Source organism: Falco cherrug, chromosome 2 (assembly GCF_023634085.1).
Source record: "Falco cherrug isolate bFalChe1 chromosome 2, bFalChe1.pri, whole genome shotgun sequence".
Taxonomy (NCBI): domain Eukaryota; kingdom Metazoa; phylum Chordata; class Aves; order Falconiformes; family Falconidae; genus Falco; species Falco cherrug.
Window position 1 is genome coordinate 21,330,664 of NC_073698.1, and position 21,532 is coordinate 21,352,195.

The 21,532-nt window shown below is 35.4% G+C and overlaps 1 protein-coding gene across 7 annotated transcripts in view; it reads left to right on the forward strand.

The window, feature by feature from the left end:
• The window catches only part of SGCG (sarcoglycan gamma), a 138,833-nt gene that overhangs the window by 67,711 nt on the left and 49,590 nt on the right, over positions 1–21,532 (forward strand). For 2 of the 7 annotated variants that reach the window (XM_055701366.1, XM_055701364.1), the window contains 3 exons: positions 1,278–1,404; positions 1,817–2,014; positions 19,020–19,121. In XM_055701366.1, the coding sequence (XP_055557341.1) occupies positions 1,820–2,014; positions 19,020–19,121 (297 nt within the window). In that variant the 5' untranslated portion in view covers positions 1,278–1,404; positions 1,817–1,819. The remainder of the gene's footprint in view (positions 1–1,277; positions 1,405–1,816; positions 2,015–19,019; positions 19,122–21,532) is intronic. The other 5 variants (XM_055701368.1, XM_055701362.1, XM_055701365.1 and 2 more) reach the window with 4 other exon arrangements.

A 21,532-nucleotide genomic window follows, 5' to 3' on the forward strand; every position in this document is an offset into this window, starting at 1 on the left:
AGCGATATGGTTTGTTATACAATGATTAGCAGGAAAACAGCAAAAAAGTAGTAGCGGCTCACATATAAATGGTATCCTATAATCAGTACCAGGTGCTTGAGTAATACACAGAACTGAAAAATGCAATCTGATAGTTTTAAACAAGCATAGTTCATGTGGTGAATATTAAGAAACATCTTGTAAATCTACAATGTTTTGCAGTGATGTTATTTCAGAATCTGATTCTCAACTAATAAATCAATATTTTCAGCAGATAAAAAGATTTATATATACAGTATCATGAGCAACTGAGACTGAGTGCAGCAAAAATTATTTAGAATATTTTCCCATAATGCTGTAGTACAGTTACGTTATGAACTGCTGATGATCATCTCATTTTTAATGTAAATAAACAACAAATCAAAAGCTTTTTGAAAGTGCAGAAATAATATGACTACTATATATATGCAAAGAGATAATGCTTGAACTTCTTTTTGATTGTAAACTTTTCTTTCATTCTCTGTCTTGTAGTTCAATAAGAAGCTACAGAAACAAAAAAATGCATTTTTCTAAAGATGAGGGTTAGAACTGAGAGCCCCAAGCTTGCTACAGACACAGGATAGCTCTGCAGGAGACCTGAGAAGATCTTCAATGACGTAGAGTAATTAATCAGCTAGGCAAAGATGTAATATGATCACGTTTTGAAAGTTGTGTGAGCAGAGCACAGTAATCTCATTCCCAGGAGTAAATTTGGAATTGAGAGGAGACCTTGGTTGAAACTTGTCTGAAGGCACTGTCATTTGGGAACATTATACTGTAGGAAAGTTGACCAGTTTTTGATGTAAGATGCCTGTGGATATACTTAGCTCATGGGAAGTGCCTGAACTTAAAATAAGAATTTTCCTTTTGACATCCTCTTGTGTTTGTTTTGGTTTGGTTTATATTGGTGGAAATGAGACAGATGTTGCCCACTGTTGTTCTAGGTAAGCTGCTGAGATTTTATTTGTTTGGCTGAAATTTTAAGCTTTAATGAATGGTTTGAGTTGTTGGTTATCTCTGTGCTGTAAAGGTGGAAGTTAGTGAATACCTTCACATTTTAAGGAAGTGCAATCTCATAAGATTTCTTTAAATTCAAAGAATGCTTCTTTAAGAACAATAACATAAAGTGAAAGAAGTTGTTTAAACCCAATAAGTAATGTTTTTATTGCTAATATATCTTTAAATGTGAATATCTGATAAATTGAGAAATCATTATTTCCTTTACGTTATTAAGAACCATTTCATTTCTTTATATACAGATTCTGAAGCTTAACATATTTTGGCATTCCAGTGATACACAGTTAAGTTTTGCAACACAAAGAATGCATTTTATTACTGAATTGAGGAAAGAATATATAGAAGTGTTTTTAAACCTGTGCTCACAAGGTACTGTTATCACTTGTAACTATTTTTACAGTAAAATAAAATTGTTCTATGAGCCACAGATGATGATACGATCCTATGAAATATTTTGTGATGGTAGAATTAGAATATTATGAAAAATGGGAAGAAAGTATTGCCATTCTATATAGGATAAAATAAATTTAAGCCTCCTGAAAATGGCAATTGATGCAGTCCATATATTAAAACATCACATCGTGTGTACCAAAAAGTAAGATGTAAATGTAATTTGAAAGGGAAATGATGAAAATGCTATCCAGGTAAAACTTCATAAAAGTTTCTAGTTTCTAGTAACTTGCTGTTAGAATTATATCTTCATATTTTCTTTGGGGTTTTATATAAATATTTATAATTTACCTTGAACAACTAAGCAGCCTCTTTTTTTTTCTTTACATAGCAGATGGTACGTGAACAATACACTACAACAACGCCAGGCACTAGCCTAGAGAGGCCGAAGAATGAATATGTCTACAAAATTGGAATTTATGGATGGAGAAAGCGTTGCCTCTACTTGTTTGTTCTCCTTCTGCTTATCATCCTGGTTGTGAATTTTTCTTTGACAATTTGGATTCTTAAAGTGATGTGGTTTTCCCCAGTAAGTGTCCTCTTTAGTTTTCCATTTTTTTGTATGTTCTCTTCTATTCCCAGCCTCACCCCTTGTTTTTGTATATACATCAGGTTCTCTGTGCGCAATAGGTGGTTCTTTTTTCTTCCTTCTCAACTGTAATTTGTACTTCGGTTGAAAGTATATTCTCTTTGAACATACTTCCTGATCTGTATCTCTGTATTGGTAATAATCTTTGAAATACTGAGGTTGTTGATACGTTATATTAAGGTGAATTCTAACCATCCTAAGAGAATGTATTTTCCTGTTTCAGTGTCTGTTTAGTTTATATTTTATATGTGTGTTTGCTGTAACTTTTATCTCAACCAGAATTCCTTAGTGTTGAAAGATTGCTAGCAGTCGCTGTTTTTTCTTAGCTTCCTTCTCCTTTTTATCAGCATCTAAAATGTAACAATTTATTTGCCCAATTAATTACAGCTCAGAGGTAATTATTACTACTTCATGCTTGAGGCTAAGCAGCTATATTTTTCAGGAATAAATTTAATAACTTTCCACTGTCATATATATTTTAATATTTATAATGTAATTTTGCATGTAGTAGATTAAAAGGTAGCTTTCAGATGTCTGCAAGATGTAGCTTTAGTCAGAATGCAATAAAATGCATCAATGAATATTGAAGTTAAGCTAATTTGCTCCTAACATGCAGTCATGATACACAGAAGATTTGAATAGACTTGTTACAAGAAAAAAAAAAAAAAAGTAAATTCCTACAGCGCTGCCCCTGCTACTGGAGAAAATGTTAAAGGTCCCATTATCTATCATTGTTACACCTCTGTGACTAAGTGAAGGCCATTTTATCTTCGTAGAAGCATGTCTATACTTTCTCTTACTATAAAGTAAGTAGGTTAATTTTTAAGTCCTACTTACTGCTATAGTTGCTAGTGCTTGATTTCCCATCAAATTTCTTCCCCCACATAAATTCTTTTCAGCACTGTTACTGTCATACAGATTACAATGCAGAACATCTTCGATCACATACAATTTTTCTGTTATGCAGTTCACATGGAAGATGTGCACTTAGTGACTGCACATCATGAATCACAGAGAAGATGAATAACTTAAAAATTGTTTTCTGTGTGGCTCAGGCTTTTATTTTTAAGGAGTTTTTAAAATTATTTTCTGTTGGTCTGGTTTCTTTGTACGAAACTAGGTGTTTCTTCTCTAGTATCAGTCTGTTAGTCAGGACTAACAAAAATAGTTTCAGAAACTTCACTTCTAGGAACTCCTGTCTCCTACTAGTTATCTGTGAGGCACCAAATGCCTTGATCTGCTGAGGAACAGTGTCCTTCCGCCTTGGCAAGAAGAGCAGTGAAATAACAGCTCGAGTAGTGCAGGCTTTCATTCTTTCACAGAGTGGACTATGAATGCCGTGATTATAAGACTTGTCCTAATTCTCTGTTAAAAAATCGGTATTCATGACATACCCAGTTAAATAGTGACTTCAATGTAATGCCTTCACTTATTTGGGATAATCTGAGGGAAATATCTATATTTCAGCTAATTATCAGCTATAAGAACATTTGTGCAAAGTACACGTGTATGTCACAGTCCTCACCAGAAGTATGTATGAGGTCATTAAGAACGGAGAACTTTTTTTTCTGGGTATTGTTATAATGGAGTATATCTGTCAAGACAAGAAGTAACTCTTGAAGGTGTGAGAAGTATCATACAGAAAAGCCCTGCTACCCTCTTCAGAAAAAAAAGAAAGAATATAGATGTTAATTGCATGCTTGAAGTCTGGAAGTATAATTGAAGCATCACAGTCCTTTCCTGTGTCTAAGGAAATATGATTTGTAAAGAACGTGTGTAACACATACAAATTACCAACACTATCATCAGGTCCTTTTCCTGATGGAATTAAGCATTTATCCCTCCAAGTTTTTGGTTAATGTTTCAAAAAGAGAGTTAACAATATATTCACAGAAATAGATTTTTATGGTTCTGGTGTTCCAAGCTGGAGAAGTTTTTGCTGTCTAGTCAGTTGATTCTTATATATCCTACTTATCCAATTAAACATGCCCATTATTGGGAAGAATAGAAAAGTAATGGTGAAATATTATCTTATGCAGTCACCAGTTATCTGGCAAATATTAGTCTGTCAGCTGTGATAACACTTTATATTTATTATGCGTTCAAGGTATATTATGTAGAGGTTATACTACTTACCATGTTTAATATTAATAATAGATACTGTATTTTTAGCTAAAACTTTAAAAGTATTCAGATTCAGTTTTTTAAAAATACATTAAAATGTTATCCTTGTTAACAATATTAGAATATTAATAGCTAATAAAATAGTATTTCTCTGTAGAATATTACAAGAAACAAGTTGTATTACTAAGGCTGATAAACATATTCAGAAAAACATGATAAACGTTTTTAAAGTTATTTTTATAGTACATTTCTGAAGAGAGTTTGTGCCCGAAGAAAGCTTTAAATATAACATGATGGTAGTATGTAGTTCTATTAGGAAAACAGTTTTGCAGTATAGTGCACAGGGGTGCTGATGCTTTAGTGATTGATTGGCATAGTTCTATAGCACAGCCCTTTCATGAGCCCACTCAAAGTTGACAGAATTGTTATTTAGATATCAAAGTTACTGTTATATGATAAAAACTACTTCCTTTTTCTGGAAGGCATCCTTAAATCTTTCATTAAATAATAACTTGCAGTATAGAAAAATCACATGCTATGTCTATTCATAGTTGCAGATTAAAATAATAATGAAATTATGAACAGAGCCTCAACAAGCTCTGGCATGGAATGAATCCATGCACACATCTCCTGTCTCAATCCCAAAAACCAGACAGTGTGACAAATGCAAACAAGCTAAGCCGATAAAGGAGAACGTGAACTAGACATAGATATGCTGCAAGATTAATAAATTTTAATCTCCTTGTAGAAATTTGGAAGAATGATGAAAGATGGAGACTTTTCTAAACTCCATTGTTTGAGAGGTCTTCAGTATTAAACGAACATGACTAAACTGGACAGAATTTAATTTCATTTCATAAAATCTAGATTAAAGGGGAGCAACCTGAACAGAGAATGTATTCCTTTTCTCGTACTGTTCCAGTTACATAATGTATGAGCATCCCCAAGGTGTGCAAATTGATTTACAGGGATCAGATATATCTCATTCTTTTTTTCTCTCCCAGAGTTCCAGTGGACAGGGTCTCAAGTTTTTTGGGGATGTGAGAGAAGAACACTGTGAATTCATTATATTCAGCTGTTTTAGGGAAGACTGATTCGAACATATTATATCAAATATAATATAAAAAAATCTTCAGCTTGGTGAATAAGGTGAAACAGAGTAATACTAGAATTAGTTTTGCACGAAAATTAGAAATTTTGAAAAAGACCCTGGAGATTGGGTTTAATGTGTTACCCTCCTCTACACGGAGGCCAGTAATAAGTGTTGCAGGGGTCTGTCCTGGGACTGATCCTTTTTAACAACTTTATCAATGACTTAGAAGAGATGGCAGAATGCTTGCCCACTACATTTGCGGATGATACCAGTCTGGGGGTACTGTTTAATACTTTCAAGACTCAGGCTGACACTCAGAGAAGCCTAGACAGGCTGGAGGTATGGTCCAACCTTACGAAATTCAAGAGGGACAAATGCAAAGTCCTGCTTGTGGAGAGGAAGAGCCCCTGGCGCCAGCACAGGCTGATTCTGCCTGGCCTGGGGCAGCTCTTTGGAGAAGGCCCTGGGGGCCGGTGGGCAGCAAGCTGAGCATGAGGCAGCAGTGAACCTGGCAGCAACGAAGGCCAAAAGTTTCCTGGGCTGTATGAACAGGGGCAGAGGCAAAGACTCCAGGAAGTTATTATCTCCCTTTACACAGCACTCATTAGACATGCATATAATACAGCCTCCAGTTTTGAGCTTCCCAACAGAAGAGAAATATTGATGCACTTTAATATCATTTTTGCTTTTAAGATTTGTTTTGTGGTTGGCCATCTGATGTTGCCAAGACAGAATTTCTTTTTTTTCTCTAAATAATATTACACCACTGATTTCCTCTGAAAAACTCATTGCTAATCTGTTTTACGCTTCTGACAAAGACAAGATAAATGCTTCACCGGAAAAAATATATTCCTCTTTTACCCTGTTGTCTTAATTGATTAAAATGACTGCGTAATTTTAAAATCGTCCACTGACTCTAATTAGCTTGTAACATTTTAATTTCAAGGCCATCAGCTATATTAGACTAGACACTATCATATGAGATGAAAGTTCATCCTCCTAGACACTATCAGATCCTGAAATATTTAACTAGAGGAATACTGAATATATTGAACGCAAGAATACTCCTTACTCTCATTGTTCTTTTCCAGATCCTTATTGTGATATAGACTATAGAATTGGGCAATTCTCAGTCTTTCTAGTTGAAACTGTCTTGATTTACATGGAAAAACTGATTTTGTATTGGACTGGATATAACACATGCTTTAGCTGTCAGACGTTTACTGTACCCACCTTGGAGACAGAAGTTTCTCTTGTAGCTTCTGCTCTAATTAATATTTAATAAATTTATATGAAGCAGAAAAAAACCTACTAGAGAGTAAAAGATTCCCAACATCAAATGTACTATAGTCGGTTGGTTAGGGCATGGAACTCTGGGAGAAGATATAAAGTCAGATTTTCTCAGTGAAAGGAGGAATTTTAATCCGGGAGTACAACAACCCACTTGAGCCCTGCAGCCACTTGTTCTTAAGTAAAAGGACATGAGTACCTCTTCATATGGCCCCTCTTTTTCCTTGTAGGCTTTATTTGTAAAATGGTCCCTTATGAGATTTTGATTGTGTTCATGTCCAATGGTGATCAGATAGTTTAACTTCGGAAATGTTAGTATTCCTAGATCTGTTGGACAAGTGAACAGGACGTTTGAAAATCTGTATTTTGGAATTCTTAAATTATTTAAGTGTCTCCGTAACTAATTACCCAACATATAAAGTCCATATTGGCATGACTCTAGATGGCTGCATGACTGGCAAAAAATTTGGAAAAGTTGGACAATGTTGAGCTAATCTGTATAACAATGTTTTATACAACAGTGAGCATCTGAAAGCTTTGTAGAGATTAGCTGGTCAGTAGGAGGCATTAACAAGGTATTTGGCTTCTCAGTTTGTTACGTAACTGATACAATTTCACTACTATAATCTTTTGCTTGCATTGCTGCCTCAGTGATTTCTGATGTGTTTTTTTTTTCTTTTTACATTTTTACTTTTCCATTATCTTTATATTCCTTAGAGAAAACTAAGTTCATGAGACTGATTTCACATTTTCTCCTGAATATAACGGTCTTTAGCTGTTCTACCCTGCTATTAGATAGAGAACTAGTACTCACCTGGTCAGAACTTTGCCCATAATACTGATCCATTGTGTCGACATCGTAATCAGTGAAGCCCTGGACCAAAATTTTTAGATCACTGTTGAATTTTATAGATTGTCATGCCAGTACTTTAAAACTGAGGTGTGAAAAAAGCACCTGATCAGATGATTACCATTTCTGATGCACTAGCAAATCGTGTTCAGAAAGCCCACATTAATTCAGTTATGATATAATTTAGGTTATGCTACATTATCATAATGCCAGGAACAGTTTTAGCCTCTGATGGAGAAACCCATGTTTCCATGGGTTTTTGTGGATGCCACAGCTATCACAATCTCCTGGAATGAGATAGGTCAAGGCAATTGTGCAGTATCTCATGTTGATGATAGTCATAAAACAAGAGTGTTCCCCAGAATACGTAGTGTCCTTTCTGCAGTGTGGTTTTTGCCATGTAGCGCAAGTTCTGCTCTGACAAAAATTTTAAACACAGTGTGAGTAAAAGAGGCAGACAGGTCTTTGTAGTTTTAGATGCACTGTCAGTCAAACGTGATTCAAATCTGCACTCATTCCCATGTTCTCCTGCCATCTGCGTTAAACCTTGCTTGGGTTTGAGTCACTAACATGAGGAGAGTCAAGCCCTAATACTAAGCCTTGGAACAACCTGTGGATCACCTTATCGTGACAGGAATTAATTTGGTATATGGAGGGCCAAGCACAAAATGTCCAATCCACCAATGCATATTCTAAGTGTAGTTCTTCCTAAGAACAGGCCAAATGTTTACCCTGCTCTCATGCCTGCACTTCAGCTGGGCTAAAAGACATAGACATTGAGAATTGGAAGGTGTGTGCATATTTAGGCTAGAGTATGGTCTTTACTTGCAGTTTCTCTTTTTATGCACACATATTTCTGGCACCAGAATAGATAGGACAATTGCTACAGTTAGACAAACATACAGGATTTTCCAAATATTATTCACAGGTATTTTCTTCTTTTGGCATGAGTGCTCTACTGATATATCTGTTCCCAGAAACTTTTTATCACAGACATACCACTCTGCTAATCTTCTTGGGTTCTCATGGGCAATTAATAATGAATACAGCAAAAGTATTAAAAATTCTTTTAAAATATTTTTCAAAGTCTTCTATAAAGCAATATCAATTTATTTACATTTAACTGTATGACAAAAATGTTGAAAAGCTAACTATATATAATATATATACATTAGTTGGCTGACAATGATACTGATCTTGATCTAAATATATATATTTTGAAAAAAACCAACTGATTATAATCAAATACTTGCGTGAACAACTATTTAAGCACTTAGAAATTCAGGCATCAAAGGTGGAGGTAATTAAGGAAATATGAAAAATACAAAACTAGGAATGTGATTAATTAAGAAAGCACAATTTTAACTGAAAATCAAGTAACACTTTCTGACACTGAGACTTACTAGACTGTGTGATAGCATGCCTTATTAAATTGGAGATGCCCAATCATTTGGAACATTTAAAACCAGACCAGACAGCAATAAAAATGTGTGGTAAAAAACACTCATTCACGGCAAGAGTTCTCCTTCACTGCAAAGACATACACTAATGAACTTGTACAGCCTTTCCATGCGTTTTATGATTAACAGTGCTCCATGGAATTAGTTGCCATTTTGAGAATGTTACATTTTTTAATACTGAAATTAAATGAAATATTTATTTAATTATTCACAAATTCTCATCCTAATTTTTAATAAAATGTTTTCATATCAGAACACCAATATTCCATAGTTTCTACTCTGAATAATCCTGAACAGCTGTATTTTGCTATCTCTCCAATACATTAAATATAATTTGCCTTCAACCAGGCCACAGTCATTCCCATTTTCTCTGTCAGGTGGTGAATATTTAAATATTTTATGGAAGGAGTAGTTTTTGAAAGATATTGAAATACTTACTGCAGAAAAGCTGTTATCAAAGAAAGTAAGATTTCTCAGTACTGTGATATATACTTAGGTACATATAAAAATGTATTTTATTAAAGCATTTTATTAATCTGAATTATATTATGAATCAAATGTGGAAGAGTGTGGAAGAGCACTTGTTTAAATAAAAAAATGTTGGTTTTGGTATAATTTGTAATCTTGATAAAGAGTTTTCAAAGATGTGAGTACAGTGAGATTCTAGTGTACATGCAGGTGTAAGGTCTGTGGACAGATGAGTTCGTGAGGGCTTGACTGCAGGTTTTGATTCTGCTTTGCTAGTTTTAAGTTGTATGGGAAAACTTAATGAAGCTGCTTTTGGCAAACACTCTGCCAAAGGAAAAACAGATGTTCTGATCTTATGGTCTGATGTACCTTCTTTTCTGAGCTCAGACACAATCAGTAACATTCAACTGCACATTTCCTTGGGTTTTTGGCATGTATTTTTGCTCCCAGGAGCAAGCAGAGCTGTTCTAATGTAGGAAATAGTAGTGATGAATGATAGAGCTGGTGAAATTTACAGTTTGTGTGGTTCAGGAATGACCTGGAAAACGTCTGTGTCCATGAAACAGTCTGATTTTTCTAGTGCTATTAGCTATATTCTATTCTATATTCATAGAAGAGGTTAAATCTCCATAAAGACTTTTAATGTGTCTTCAAATTATCATTTACTCAGCAATATTATTACAGAAATTCACATATTGAGTGAAAAATTACTGTAACATTTCTTAGAATAACATAGGTTGACACAGATTGAGGTTGAGCACACTGATGACAACAAATAACATTTGCAAAATGTGGGACCTGAAGGCTTCTTTCCCAGTGCCTGGATCCAAGTGCATACCTGATTGCACCTTGCCTGCGTGTGAGCTCCAACCTTGATCTCAGGCGCCTGAGTGCTTACAAGAGTGATGTGTGCAGGCCCTCTTCTGCTCAAAATCCACTCTCCCAAAGAGGTGCTGATACAGTGATGGGGGACATGCTGTGGCATGCACTTACTCTGCCATTTAGTACCCAAAGTCAAGCCCAGCCTACTGAATCAACCATAAGATGAAGAAAATGAAAACTTGGATCTAATTCCTATTTCTGTGTTCCATATACAAATAATTGCATATGCATTCATGTATGAAATCCAGACATCTGATCAGAAACATTCACTATGCAGAGTTCCTGAACTGCCGTTTTTCCATGTGCAACTTTTGGGACGTGTCAGTTTTGAGACTGACACTGAAATGACCTAAGCCTGCCAAGCTTCGGTAAATCAGTCAGACAGGAAAGTAACCGCTGTTCGGAAATGGTGGCTCCCTAAGACATACATTTGGTTAAACCCTTTGTATGTCATGTTCTAGTTCGTGTATTGTCTGTCATGTTAGTACTTGCAGCTAATGAATACCTTCTATGTGTTTCTGCAATGTCTAGCACAATAGGGCCTCCATCCAGATTGGGACCTGTGAGCACGACAAGACTAGGAAAGGACAATAAATCCTATGTAATAAGCAGTTTCCCATTAAACAGATATGTTCTCCTAAAATGTACAGATCTGCCTGCCAGAGAATTTCAGGAGTATTCATATTGAATTATACCTTTGGAGTTCTGCTGGTTTTTTGATTCTCTCTTTTACCTCACACAGAAACTGTTTCCATACAGGTTTTCCATAGTGGACCAGTATGTAGAAGGCAGAGTCAGAACCAGCTGTATAGTTCTTCAGAAGAACCATTCGATAGCCTATGGCTAAGCCATACACCAGTTTTGTTTCCCTTGGTGTGAATTAACAAGAAAATCCAATGGTTTCTATGATTCTCTGCAGGTCTTTGAAGACTTTCAGATACGTAACAAAGATCTTACTAATAGCCTTACTACTGTTTTTACAAATCCCCAAGCCTGTAAATTCTAGAAGCACATGACCACTCCTACAATTTCTTCCATTCCTTTTTATCTAGCACATGTTTTCCCATTGTGTTTAAGAAACGTACCTGCCCTGTCCACAGAAATAAATGTGAAGTCCTTACATTCTTGTTTCCTCAAAGGCTTTCCACAGTTCTCTATCAGGTCTTCACACATTTACTTCCTTAATGACCTGAAACCTCCATCACCTGTTTTGTTGATTCATTTTTTGTTCTAATAGTTGACCTACTTCCTTTTTAGGGAGCATGCAGGTGCCATCTCCGTATATAACGTGCGTACATATTACAATGGTCTCATATATTCTCAAGCACTTCTTTTTTGGCTTTTAAAATGTCTTTTGGTTAAAAGCCTTGTCTGTACCTTCAAGTCTGCTCAGACAGAACGATTATGAGAAGTCGTGTTTGTCCACACTTAAATTGCCTTATATTTAGGTGCACCGACTGCTGCTACTAAACTTTTCCAAATATACATTTCTGTATACATAAAGCTGTGGGGAAAATGTAGTTGAATGAAGTGTAATAATAATTAAGCAATACAGAATGAAAATGTAATTGATTTAAAACTCCTCATTATCTGTGCTGGGAAATACATGAATTTCCTAAAACTTTCTCCTTGCTTTTTATGTTGAAATATTTATTTCATGAGTGAAAAACAGGGTTTTATTTAAAAAAAAAATTTCATCTTCAACCAAATAAAAAATCTGAAAATATATGATCAGGTCCTAACTATGGAGTAGGGTATGGATTGGAAATTGTCAATTCTATATGTAATCCAACAGGAACTGCAAAAAGCTCTCACCCTTTCCAACTTTATATTTCATTTCCTTGTCATTGCTGTTATTTTTTGTGTACGTTGTAAAATTAATTTATACAAATACATGGTAAGCTACCATTTTATTGATGCATAGCATATATTTATGCCATTATTTTAAAGCTGGTATTATTTTCAGTGCTGGAGTAGAGCTTGCTGTGATACAGTATAGGGAAAATTCAACAGATTTGTTTTACATTTTGCTTGATGAGATTTACAAAAATGCATTTATCAATAATGTCACCAGAGAAACATATTAGATTATTATATTTTTATGTATAAAATCTGTTCCTACTAAATTTTTGTACCATGAATCAAAAAGTGGCCATGATGGCCTTTAGCAAAGATGACCAAAACTCTGCTCGTAAACTTTAATTTATCAGTTATACTAAGATGAGGGGAAGTCTGGGTAATTCAAAATTAAGTTGGATTGTTAATGGAGATGATCTGTTTTTAATTGTAATATACTGCAGTGGCTGCCATTTTGTATGATATTTTAAAATGAATGTGAATGATAATTGCAAGACAAAACATAAGGTAAATTATTTAATTAATTAATTTCACACAGAGCTAGCTGGAGGCATCTTCAACAGTGCTTTGTGATGAATGCAATATCTCTTTGTCCTTCTTCCATCTCACATTTTTATCATCTTGACTATTTAGACAGCAAATTCTGTCAGGGTGGAGATGCTTGTCACTGTGTGCTTACACAAGGCATAGAGCACTGAGACCATAAGATGAAACATCCCCTCGTACAAATGATAGGATTTACAATATTGAATCAATGCGTAGTCTGTGTAATCATATACACCGTGCAAATATCCCTGATTCCACAGAGGAATTCAAAAAATAAAGATCATGCGATGTTGTTCTGAAGAAAATCCTCTTGACAACCTTTACAAATCAAAGGAAAAGATTTAATTCCATTTCCTTAGCTAAGTTGCATAATTACAAATGTTAATACAATAAAATGAATTAGCCAACTTATGAAAACTCAATTCCTGAATAAATACATGTAGCAGTGGGAGTATTGGTCTATTTTTTTAATGTTGAGTAAATCAGTCACAGGAGATGTAACGCCAGATGTAATGGCATTTTTATTAGCTGAGTATTATCCAGCTTTGAAATGTCTGTAGGAACAGACGGAATTTGGTCCTCACTGAACAAGGAAGTGAAGCTGGAACCGAATCTGTTTTGAGAAGCCATTTTATCCTCTTGAGTAATACCTGTTGTAATTAATACCTTTCTTTACTTAAGAAAGTCTGTTATTGTATATATCAGGACAAGGAGGACCTGAAAATATCTTGACAGTATGCTTCTTAAATATTAATCCTGTTTTATGAAAGGAATCTTATCAAAACTAAGTAAATGTCAACTATGTGATGAATTTGCATCTTTCATTTCCTCAAATAAATACTGAGTTCAAAGTGGCCATCTACTTTTCTAGATCATGGAATATTACCTACCCTCTTTCTACCCGTATCTGTAAAGAATGTTTTAGTCTGTATCCAGCTCTAAGCCAGGTGAAACTAACTTCTGTTCCAGGAGTGCTTGCTGTTGCTAAGGGCTCTGACTTGACCCATGTCTTTGACAGAAAAGACTACACTGTCACCTAAGAAGAGGAGTCGGATAACCTTCTCTGTCTGAGCCCAGGAAATAGAGTCCTTGCAACAGAAAACGAGATGAGGCATCAGTAATGTTATTATTATACCAAGCACGTACTTAGCTCCAAAATAGATATTGTAAGTCAAACAGAGAGTTTCATCAGATTCATTACCAATCCTGTTTTGCTGATTGCTTTTTAACAATCTCTACCCACAGACCTATTATCTCAATGAAACAGTACACTCTTGTTTGCAAAGCAAGTTCTCCAAATAGTAATTGCTGCAAGAAGTACTGCAGTGAAAGCTGGATCTATAAAGCCATTAATTGAACTAGCTTTGGGGCACAACAAATGATGTCTTGGTCTGAACTTGCCAAGGTCTTTCCCTGGGCTGGCCTAGAAGTAGGATGTAAGTATCCTGTAAGTAAGAAAAGGCGTTACCTGAATGGAAAGGCTGCACCCTCTCTAGTCTGAAGTTAATATCGTTATCAGTTCCAATCAGCAACTACAGCATGTGTGGATTTTTAATATTTGGAAAATTTGAATATTCAAGGAGCAGATACTACAAATTAAACATGCTGTTAACTCCTGAGAGAGGAGCCACTTGATTTGAATTGAGTGTGTGTTAAAGCTAGTGTTTGAATCAACTTGGAGATCTTTTTGTTGTAACCATGCGAATATATGGATATGCCTATCTTTCCAGTATTTGATCTCTACCCAGAAGAGGAAAATAGACATCTTCCTGTGCAGCTATTAGCTGATACATAGACCAGAAGTTTGATTTCTGTTGTCCAGAGGAGTCTGAGGACTGCAGTTGAAGTGAAGTCAGAAGGTGCAGCAATAGTGATGATATGATATGAAATTATACGAAATTATAAGAAATTATATGAAATTATATGAAGAGTGGTTGACCCAATATAGTCAGCCCCCATGTGTTTCAGTTTCTATATTGACAGGAAAACGTAAGTTACAGTTACTGGTTGAATTGAGGTGACTAGAAATACTATTTGTAAACAGAATGAATGTTCCTCATGCCTCATCCTTGTTTTTAAAGCCACATGCCTACAGCAGCAGACCTCTACATTATTATATTGGCTTGGGAAATAAGTCCCAAAAATATTATCTGATGCTGTTTTGACTCCATAATCCATAGACAGCATGATGCTCAACTACCTGAGGGCAAGTTGCTGTGAGTGCAAAAGCCCTAGAGCTACATCTTCTTTCCACACCTAGTAGTCCTACGGCACTGTGCATCTCCTTCCACGTGACTTTCATGGCCAGTGCAGCAGGTCCCACTATAACAACAGGTGAAAGAGGGAAAGTTCTTGCATCCTGTTTTAACAAGACAGGCCTTTAGCACTAGCCATACCGATGCTGTTAAACTTGCTTTTATCCAGTCATTTCTCCCTTTTCTTTGACACAGATATTCATAGCCAGAAGAAGGTGGCCATACCACCAGAGCCATCAGTATGGCTTTTGGAACTTTTTGGTCCTGAAGAAAGACTTAGTCCTTCTACAGTCCTTTGAAAGAAACTTTAGGGCCTTTCCATGGCTTGTGGACGTACTGCACTCCTCTGCTGGCTTTGTGGAGGACGGAACTGCTTCCCATTATTTCGGAGGAAAAATATTTTATATTTGTTGTGTCGAAAAGAATGATAACCCACCCAAGACACTCCTCCCATCCAGATGCTCCATAGCACAGTGAGTCTTACCTAGGATTCTGGTAGTGGTGGCTACTCATTTCAGGTTGTTTGGAGTACCCCTGTATAAGCAATTCAGTTTTGTTGAGCTTTAATGAGGCTTGAACACACTCTCAGCTGGATTTTTTTGTAGAAGGCCTTGTCTCTGTTTCTACAAGCACTTAGGTCCTCGGGAGCATATTCAAATGATGAAAAATGCTTTTAGTGCGGTTGAAGACATCCTGTTACTCCAATTAGAATATGCATAGCAGTTTTGAAATGAAGACTGGTCACACCTTTGTGAACACTGATGCTAAATTGCATCTTTGATGCATAAGGGTTTGGCAGCTGCCAGCAGTTTCCATGCCAGTCAACTCCCTGCAGCAATAGCAAAATCTGCTTAGTGTCTACAGAGGTACCATTTCATCCTCCTCTTCTATACAGCTCGGTCCCTGCCTCACTGAGGGCTGAGAGTAATTAGAAAACGAGTCTCAAAGCTATATGCACAATAATGTGTTACAGCTCAGGGCCAGTACACTCAAGCAGTGACAGTCACCAACATCAGGATAACAAGAATCCAAACTTGCCATATATCTATGTTCAGTGAAGCACTTCCCACACACACAATCAATAGCTTATTGTATAACTGCATCAAAATCCACATCTAACTGATACCTGGACACTTTCCCCAAGTCAATAGAAATAATAGAAATATTTTAATTCAATGATTTGAATAGGAATGGAATCAAAACCTTGAAACTGAAAGCATCAAGGTTGTTCATCACTGAGGAAGTCACAATACTCAGTAAATAATAACTGCCTTCTCCTAACTGGTAATGTAAGAAGCAGAGTGGTTGTCAAGAGATTATGTGTAACTATTATACTCTTCTGTTTCATGGAACTTCTCATTGGATCTCAGTGCATTAGGGTGGTTGTTTATCCTAAATCCCTCTCTTATATTCCACGTAACTTCAATTTGCCAATTATAAAAGGGGCATAATAGAATTTCCTCATATCACAGCACTGCATAACTCAGTACTTTTACAATCTTGAGATGCTAAGGAAATAATAATTGTTTAGTCACAAAGGTAATAGAAGTGAGGATCATTATATGAAATCCACATTTTTCTTGTTCTCATGCATGTTATAGACTTTATCTGTTAGTCATCACAGATAGTCACTTATGCAGGTAAACCAAGTCTAAATTTCCGTGTGTTTTTGCACGTCCCAGTGGTCAATGAGAATGGATAAGAGGCTCTCATTCAAATATGTGAGAATGTGAGCTTTGTGTCAATGCTTAAATGAAAAATCTGATGACAAAAATAGGACATACTTGAAGACGTACAAAGTAATCCTGAGTGATATGACTGGATTTACTGAAAAATAAGAACGTATAGATAAGTTAATTGCTAAGTTTTGTCATATGGCATATTATTCCTGATGTCAAAGACATTCCTTTGTCTATATAGCATTTTTAGAATAATCATTGCTGAAAAATCTGAATCCATTAGAAAGGCTGTGCTGAGTAAATTGCATAATCTTCTTTTTCAACGTCATTATAGCGTGTTTTTTTCTCTGCTAAACATTTCTTCCTGGCAAAGCCAAAGGCAGGATGGAGATTGCCACCCAGGAGTTTGTTAATTTTCCCCATCAGCTTCAGAGCAAGAATTAATTGCTACTTCTTCCTCTGCCTTCTTAAATTTCAGATTTGTCAATGTCATTTTTAATACTTGCTCTATAATACACTGTTTATTTAGTTCTTTATATTCCAGAAAAATATGCAAACTGTTTAAACCTGATGTCTAATATATTCTATTTTCACCTGATGGGAAAAGGCATGAGATCAGAGCAAATAACAAGACCCTAAAATTAGTTAAACGAAAGCCATTTCATAGTGGTATTTCTTTAGAATATCCTGACATTTCATGTCATGTTTTTCTAAAGTGTTTGTCTTAAAACTTGTATGTTTTTAGAGTGTTGAAGTGATCTCTGTTTTGTATTACAAATTAGAAAAAAATATCCATGGTTTTCACTAGAAAAACATCTTTCTAAATTACTCCATGCTGGCTAGGAATTGTGATTGTGAAATCCGTAGGGGACTCATCACAGGTATTTTTTTAGTTTTGCCTCATGAGATGTATCAGTATATACCAGGTACTTTTTAAAAGCTTTGCAATGGTGTAGCATTTAAAAATTGTGTCTGCTTCCACTGAGAAAAGTCAGTACATTATATATTTCAAAGCAGTAAAATATTTGACCCCGAGTAACATATTCCATAAATAACTACTCTAAAAGCCTCTCTCCTGAAATAAATCCTTGCTGAGGAGGAATCGTAGTTGTGCTCTCCAGTGGAATGAACTGCTGACATTAGTATTTCTTACCTTATGGAATTAACAAAGCGTGTTTCTTTGTCTCTCTTAAAGCCTGTTCAAATAGCTGCAGTTTTTCATTGAAGGCTAGTTAGACATTATTTAGCATTTTTTATATAGAGATAAATACATAAACTCATTTGTCAGAACGTAGAATATTTGAAAACAATGGCAATCTCTTAAAGTTTTAACTTTTATCATTGGTAGGCATAATTCATTAGATGAACAGGTTATTGATGTATCATCATCAGTGGCCTGTCATATATCTCTTCTTCTCTGCTTATGTGGAGACAACCTGAAAAATACTTGGAGTGGAAATACTTTCTGGATTTATTGTTTTTTATTTAGCCCTTCCACCTACTCCCTGTAGTTTAAAGCAGTTGACCTGAAATATTTTCACATGTGGCTGAACTGTAAGTCTGCAAATTTTTTGCAAAGTTTTCTCTCACTTTTTATGGTAGAGTGAGTGGTGAATCCTTTACAAATTAGCTAAATACCAGTGAAATACCTTGTGGCTGAAGCTTGCAAGTCGTCAACAGTATTTACTGAAGTAATTCCTCAATCATTTTTCACATTATCAATTCTATGATAATCGTAAAAGTAAGGAAAAAGAATGAAATAAGATATGTGCTGGAAGAGCACAACTGGGCTAAATTTGGGAGGGAGTGTTTAAGAATGAGGAAGGTACAAAAACTGACAAGCAGGTGATAAAGAGAGAAGAAGATGATAGTGTGAGACTTAGAGCCTTGACCTACAATTAGAGCAGAAAAAAAAAATAAACCAAGGAATGAAAAATTAATTAAAAAGAAGTAATTACTGAAAATGGAAGCAAATAAAAATCCCTCTTTGTCGCTTCAATACAGTTAGAATTATTACATTCCTTGTAAAATACATTATTAATAGAATAAACCTTGAGATGTTAACTTAAGGTTTGTTTTATGTGAGTACTCGTGTAAAATTTTATTGTTCATGGCATTTTTAGAAGGCAAGTACAAAGTCTATTTCAATGCAGCCAATATAAATGCACTTCTTTTTAATTTAATGGCTGTAATACTGTATTTTTTCTTCAACAAAACCCCAAAACCGACCTTTATAAATTTTTCTTAAAAGCTATAATTTCTTAAAGAAACGTACTCCTGCAAGAAATGGCAAATTCTCAAAATTTTAAATGCATTAGTATAGGTATCTTTATCAATAGACTAGAGGCAGGCAGCTCTGCAAATTTTTGAGTTTATGAGAAGAACAAAAAAAATACAACAACAATAACGAAATACGTATAACTCTTGCATCTTCTCCTCAGACTGGAATGGGACACCTGCGTGTTACTAAAGAAGGCCTTCGTCTGGAAGGGGAATCAGAATTCTTATTCCCTCTTTATGCCAAAGAAATCCATTCTCGAGTGGTAAGCAGATAGTCTTTCAATAATGCTGAAGAAATATTAATGCACTTATGAACAGTTTAATTTAGGCAAAGTCCAGGCATCTGTCATGGAAGTATGTGTGGGTGTGGGTTTGGGCATGTGGGGTGTGTGTGGGTGTGGGGGTTTGTCTGTGTGGGTGTGTGTGTCATGGAAATGTGTGTGTGTGTCATGGAAATATGTGGGGGGGGTGTATGTGCATGCAAACAGTTTTTTGCATGCTTTAGAAGCTGCAAGGTCAATGTTCTGATGCTGTGGTAGAATTAACATTTTTCTCCTAGGCATATGATAAAAAGTAGCTCAAAAAGGAGTTACAAAGGTCAGTGTGTGTAAGTAATGCTGAAATTTTAAGAGTATGTAAGAATTTTAAAATTATTTTTAGCGAGATTATTTTTTGATGCAGGCTTCCCTGTGAAACTGATTGTTTTGTTTATCCATCCATTACAGATTGGTTTCAGTATTTCTAAAACTAGTGGATCCTATCGGAAAAGTTACAATTTCTCTAATAAGTTCGGGTTTTGTCACTTTTAGGGCAACAATATTAAATACATGATATCTTTATATACTTATGTATATAAAGTCTGCAAGACTAAATTAAAAGATTTAGGATTTAATCTTTTTTACATAGGCAGAAAATTTTGTTATTATTGAGATAAAAAAGGAATAAAATACTTGGTCAAAGAAAATATCAAGCAGGTTGAATTTAAAATGGCACTGAGAATGGAAATGGTATGAAAAATTTTTATTGAAGTACTGGGTTTAGACGAAGGAAGAAAGAATCTGCATTGGTTTTTAAATATCCAGGTGAACTCTGAAACTTGTTCCAGTAAATTTTTTTGTAGAGCAATATCTGTTTCTGGCCAACAAAATGAATATTTTTCAAAACTATCATCTGTAATCCAAATGCTCACAAAATAAAGCCATGTTTTAGGAACATTGTCATCAACCAGTGGGACATTTCACTGAATAAAGTATTCAATGATAGTGAAAGCCAAATATAGCTCTTTCATTACTTCAAGCATATAATCTTCCTCAACAAGAAGAGATAGCCAGCTATGAGACTTTTCTGAACCTAGGGGAAAAGTTGGTGTTTGTATCACTATAGCAAGAGAAAATATAGATAGATTTATCAGAATGAGGTTGCTAAAATGCTCGATTACTGAAATTTAAGCAATGCCAACATATTTGATGTCTGTTAAGCCTTTCTTTTTCTTTCTGCAACAGGTATTTCCAGTAGCAGAACAGCTCTTACTTAGAGGGTGAAATTCCATTAGTAAATCTATATTTCCATTTTATTTCTTATGCTGTATTCTCTTCTGCCTCATAGGCAGTGGGAGAACTATTTATGTGCTTAAATGAATTTCCCTTAAGGGTGTTTATCCAATAAGACATGTAACTTTTTAAGACCAGAATAGCTAATACTGAAGAACTCCCTCTGCCCCCAAAAATCGTTATGCAATGTTAAACTACCGTTCGTGCTCTTTTAATATTCCTTCCAGCTCTTAATACATTTAGTACAGTATAGGATAAAAGAGGTGTGGCAGTATCTAATATAAGCTTAGCTGTTTAATGACCCATCATGATCATTAGTAGGATGCATTAATTAGAGCCTTCAGGCTATGGCATGTCTCTGCCCCCTATGAACTGATAATTTATTAGACGGGGTTTGTTTGTATGTTTGCTTGCTTTTTAAAATATTTGAACTCTCTGGAGGCTTAGTTGGCTATAGTTTGATCTCCTGAGTGCCATCTTTATATTTGTTCTCATAAAGTTGCTTATTTGTTATGATTTCTTTTTCCAAATTTGTTTGTTAGAGAATTGGGCCACTCACAGCTATCATATCAGCTTTCTCCCTTGCCTTAATAGTTTTCTCCTTGCAGTATCCTAACAGCTTTTCTCACCTAATGAGTTCTCCAAAGTGCTAAGAAAGTATGTAGCAGAAAATCTACTTGCTGTGCATCATCTCTGGAGCCTATTACAAGTTTATGGCTTCATTATGAGCCCGACACAAGAGTTGTGGGCAACACCGCTGCATCTTAGCTAATAGATATTCATAGAAAGATAAAAGATGAGCATTTATCAATGTGTTACTAGATTCTAATTAGTCAACAATACACGTGTGGAAGCCACAGGTCTAGAAAACAGTTGATTTGCACTTACTTTTGATACTACAAATTACTAACTTATTTTTTAGATCAACCAGCAGCTGTCAAATAAGTGTAACAAAAATGCCCAGATTTGTGAGTCATTTAGCACATGTACTTAAACGTAATATATTTACCTGATCTTTGTTGACCTTCTTTTTCCAGTTCATACTAATTGTCCATGCCTAGTCTGATGGGGCACAGTGGGCAGCAGGGTCTTTCAAAACAATTACTTGTCTGCTCGTCAAGACA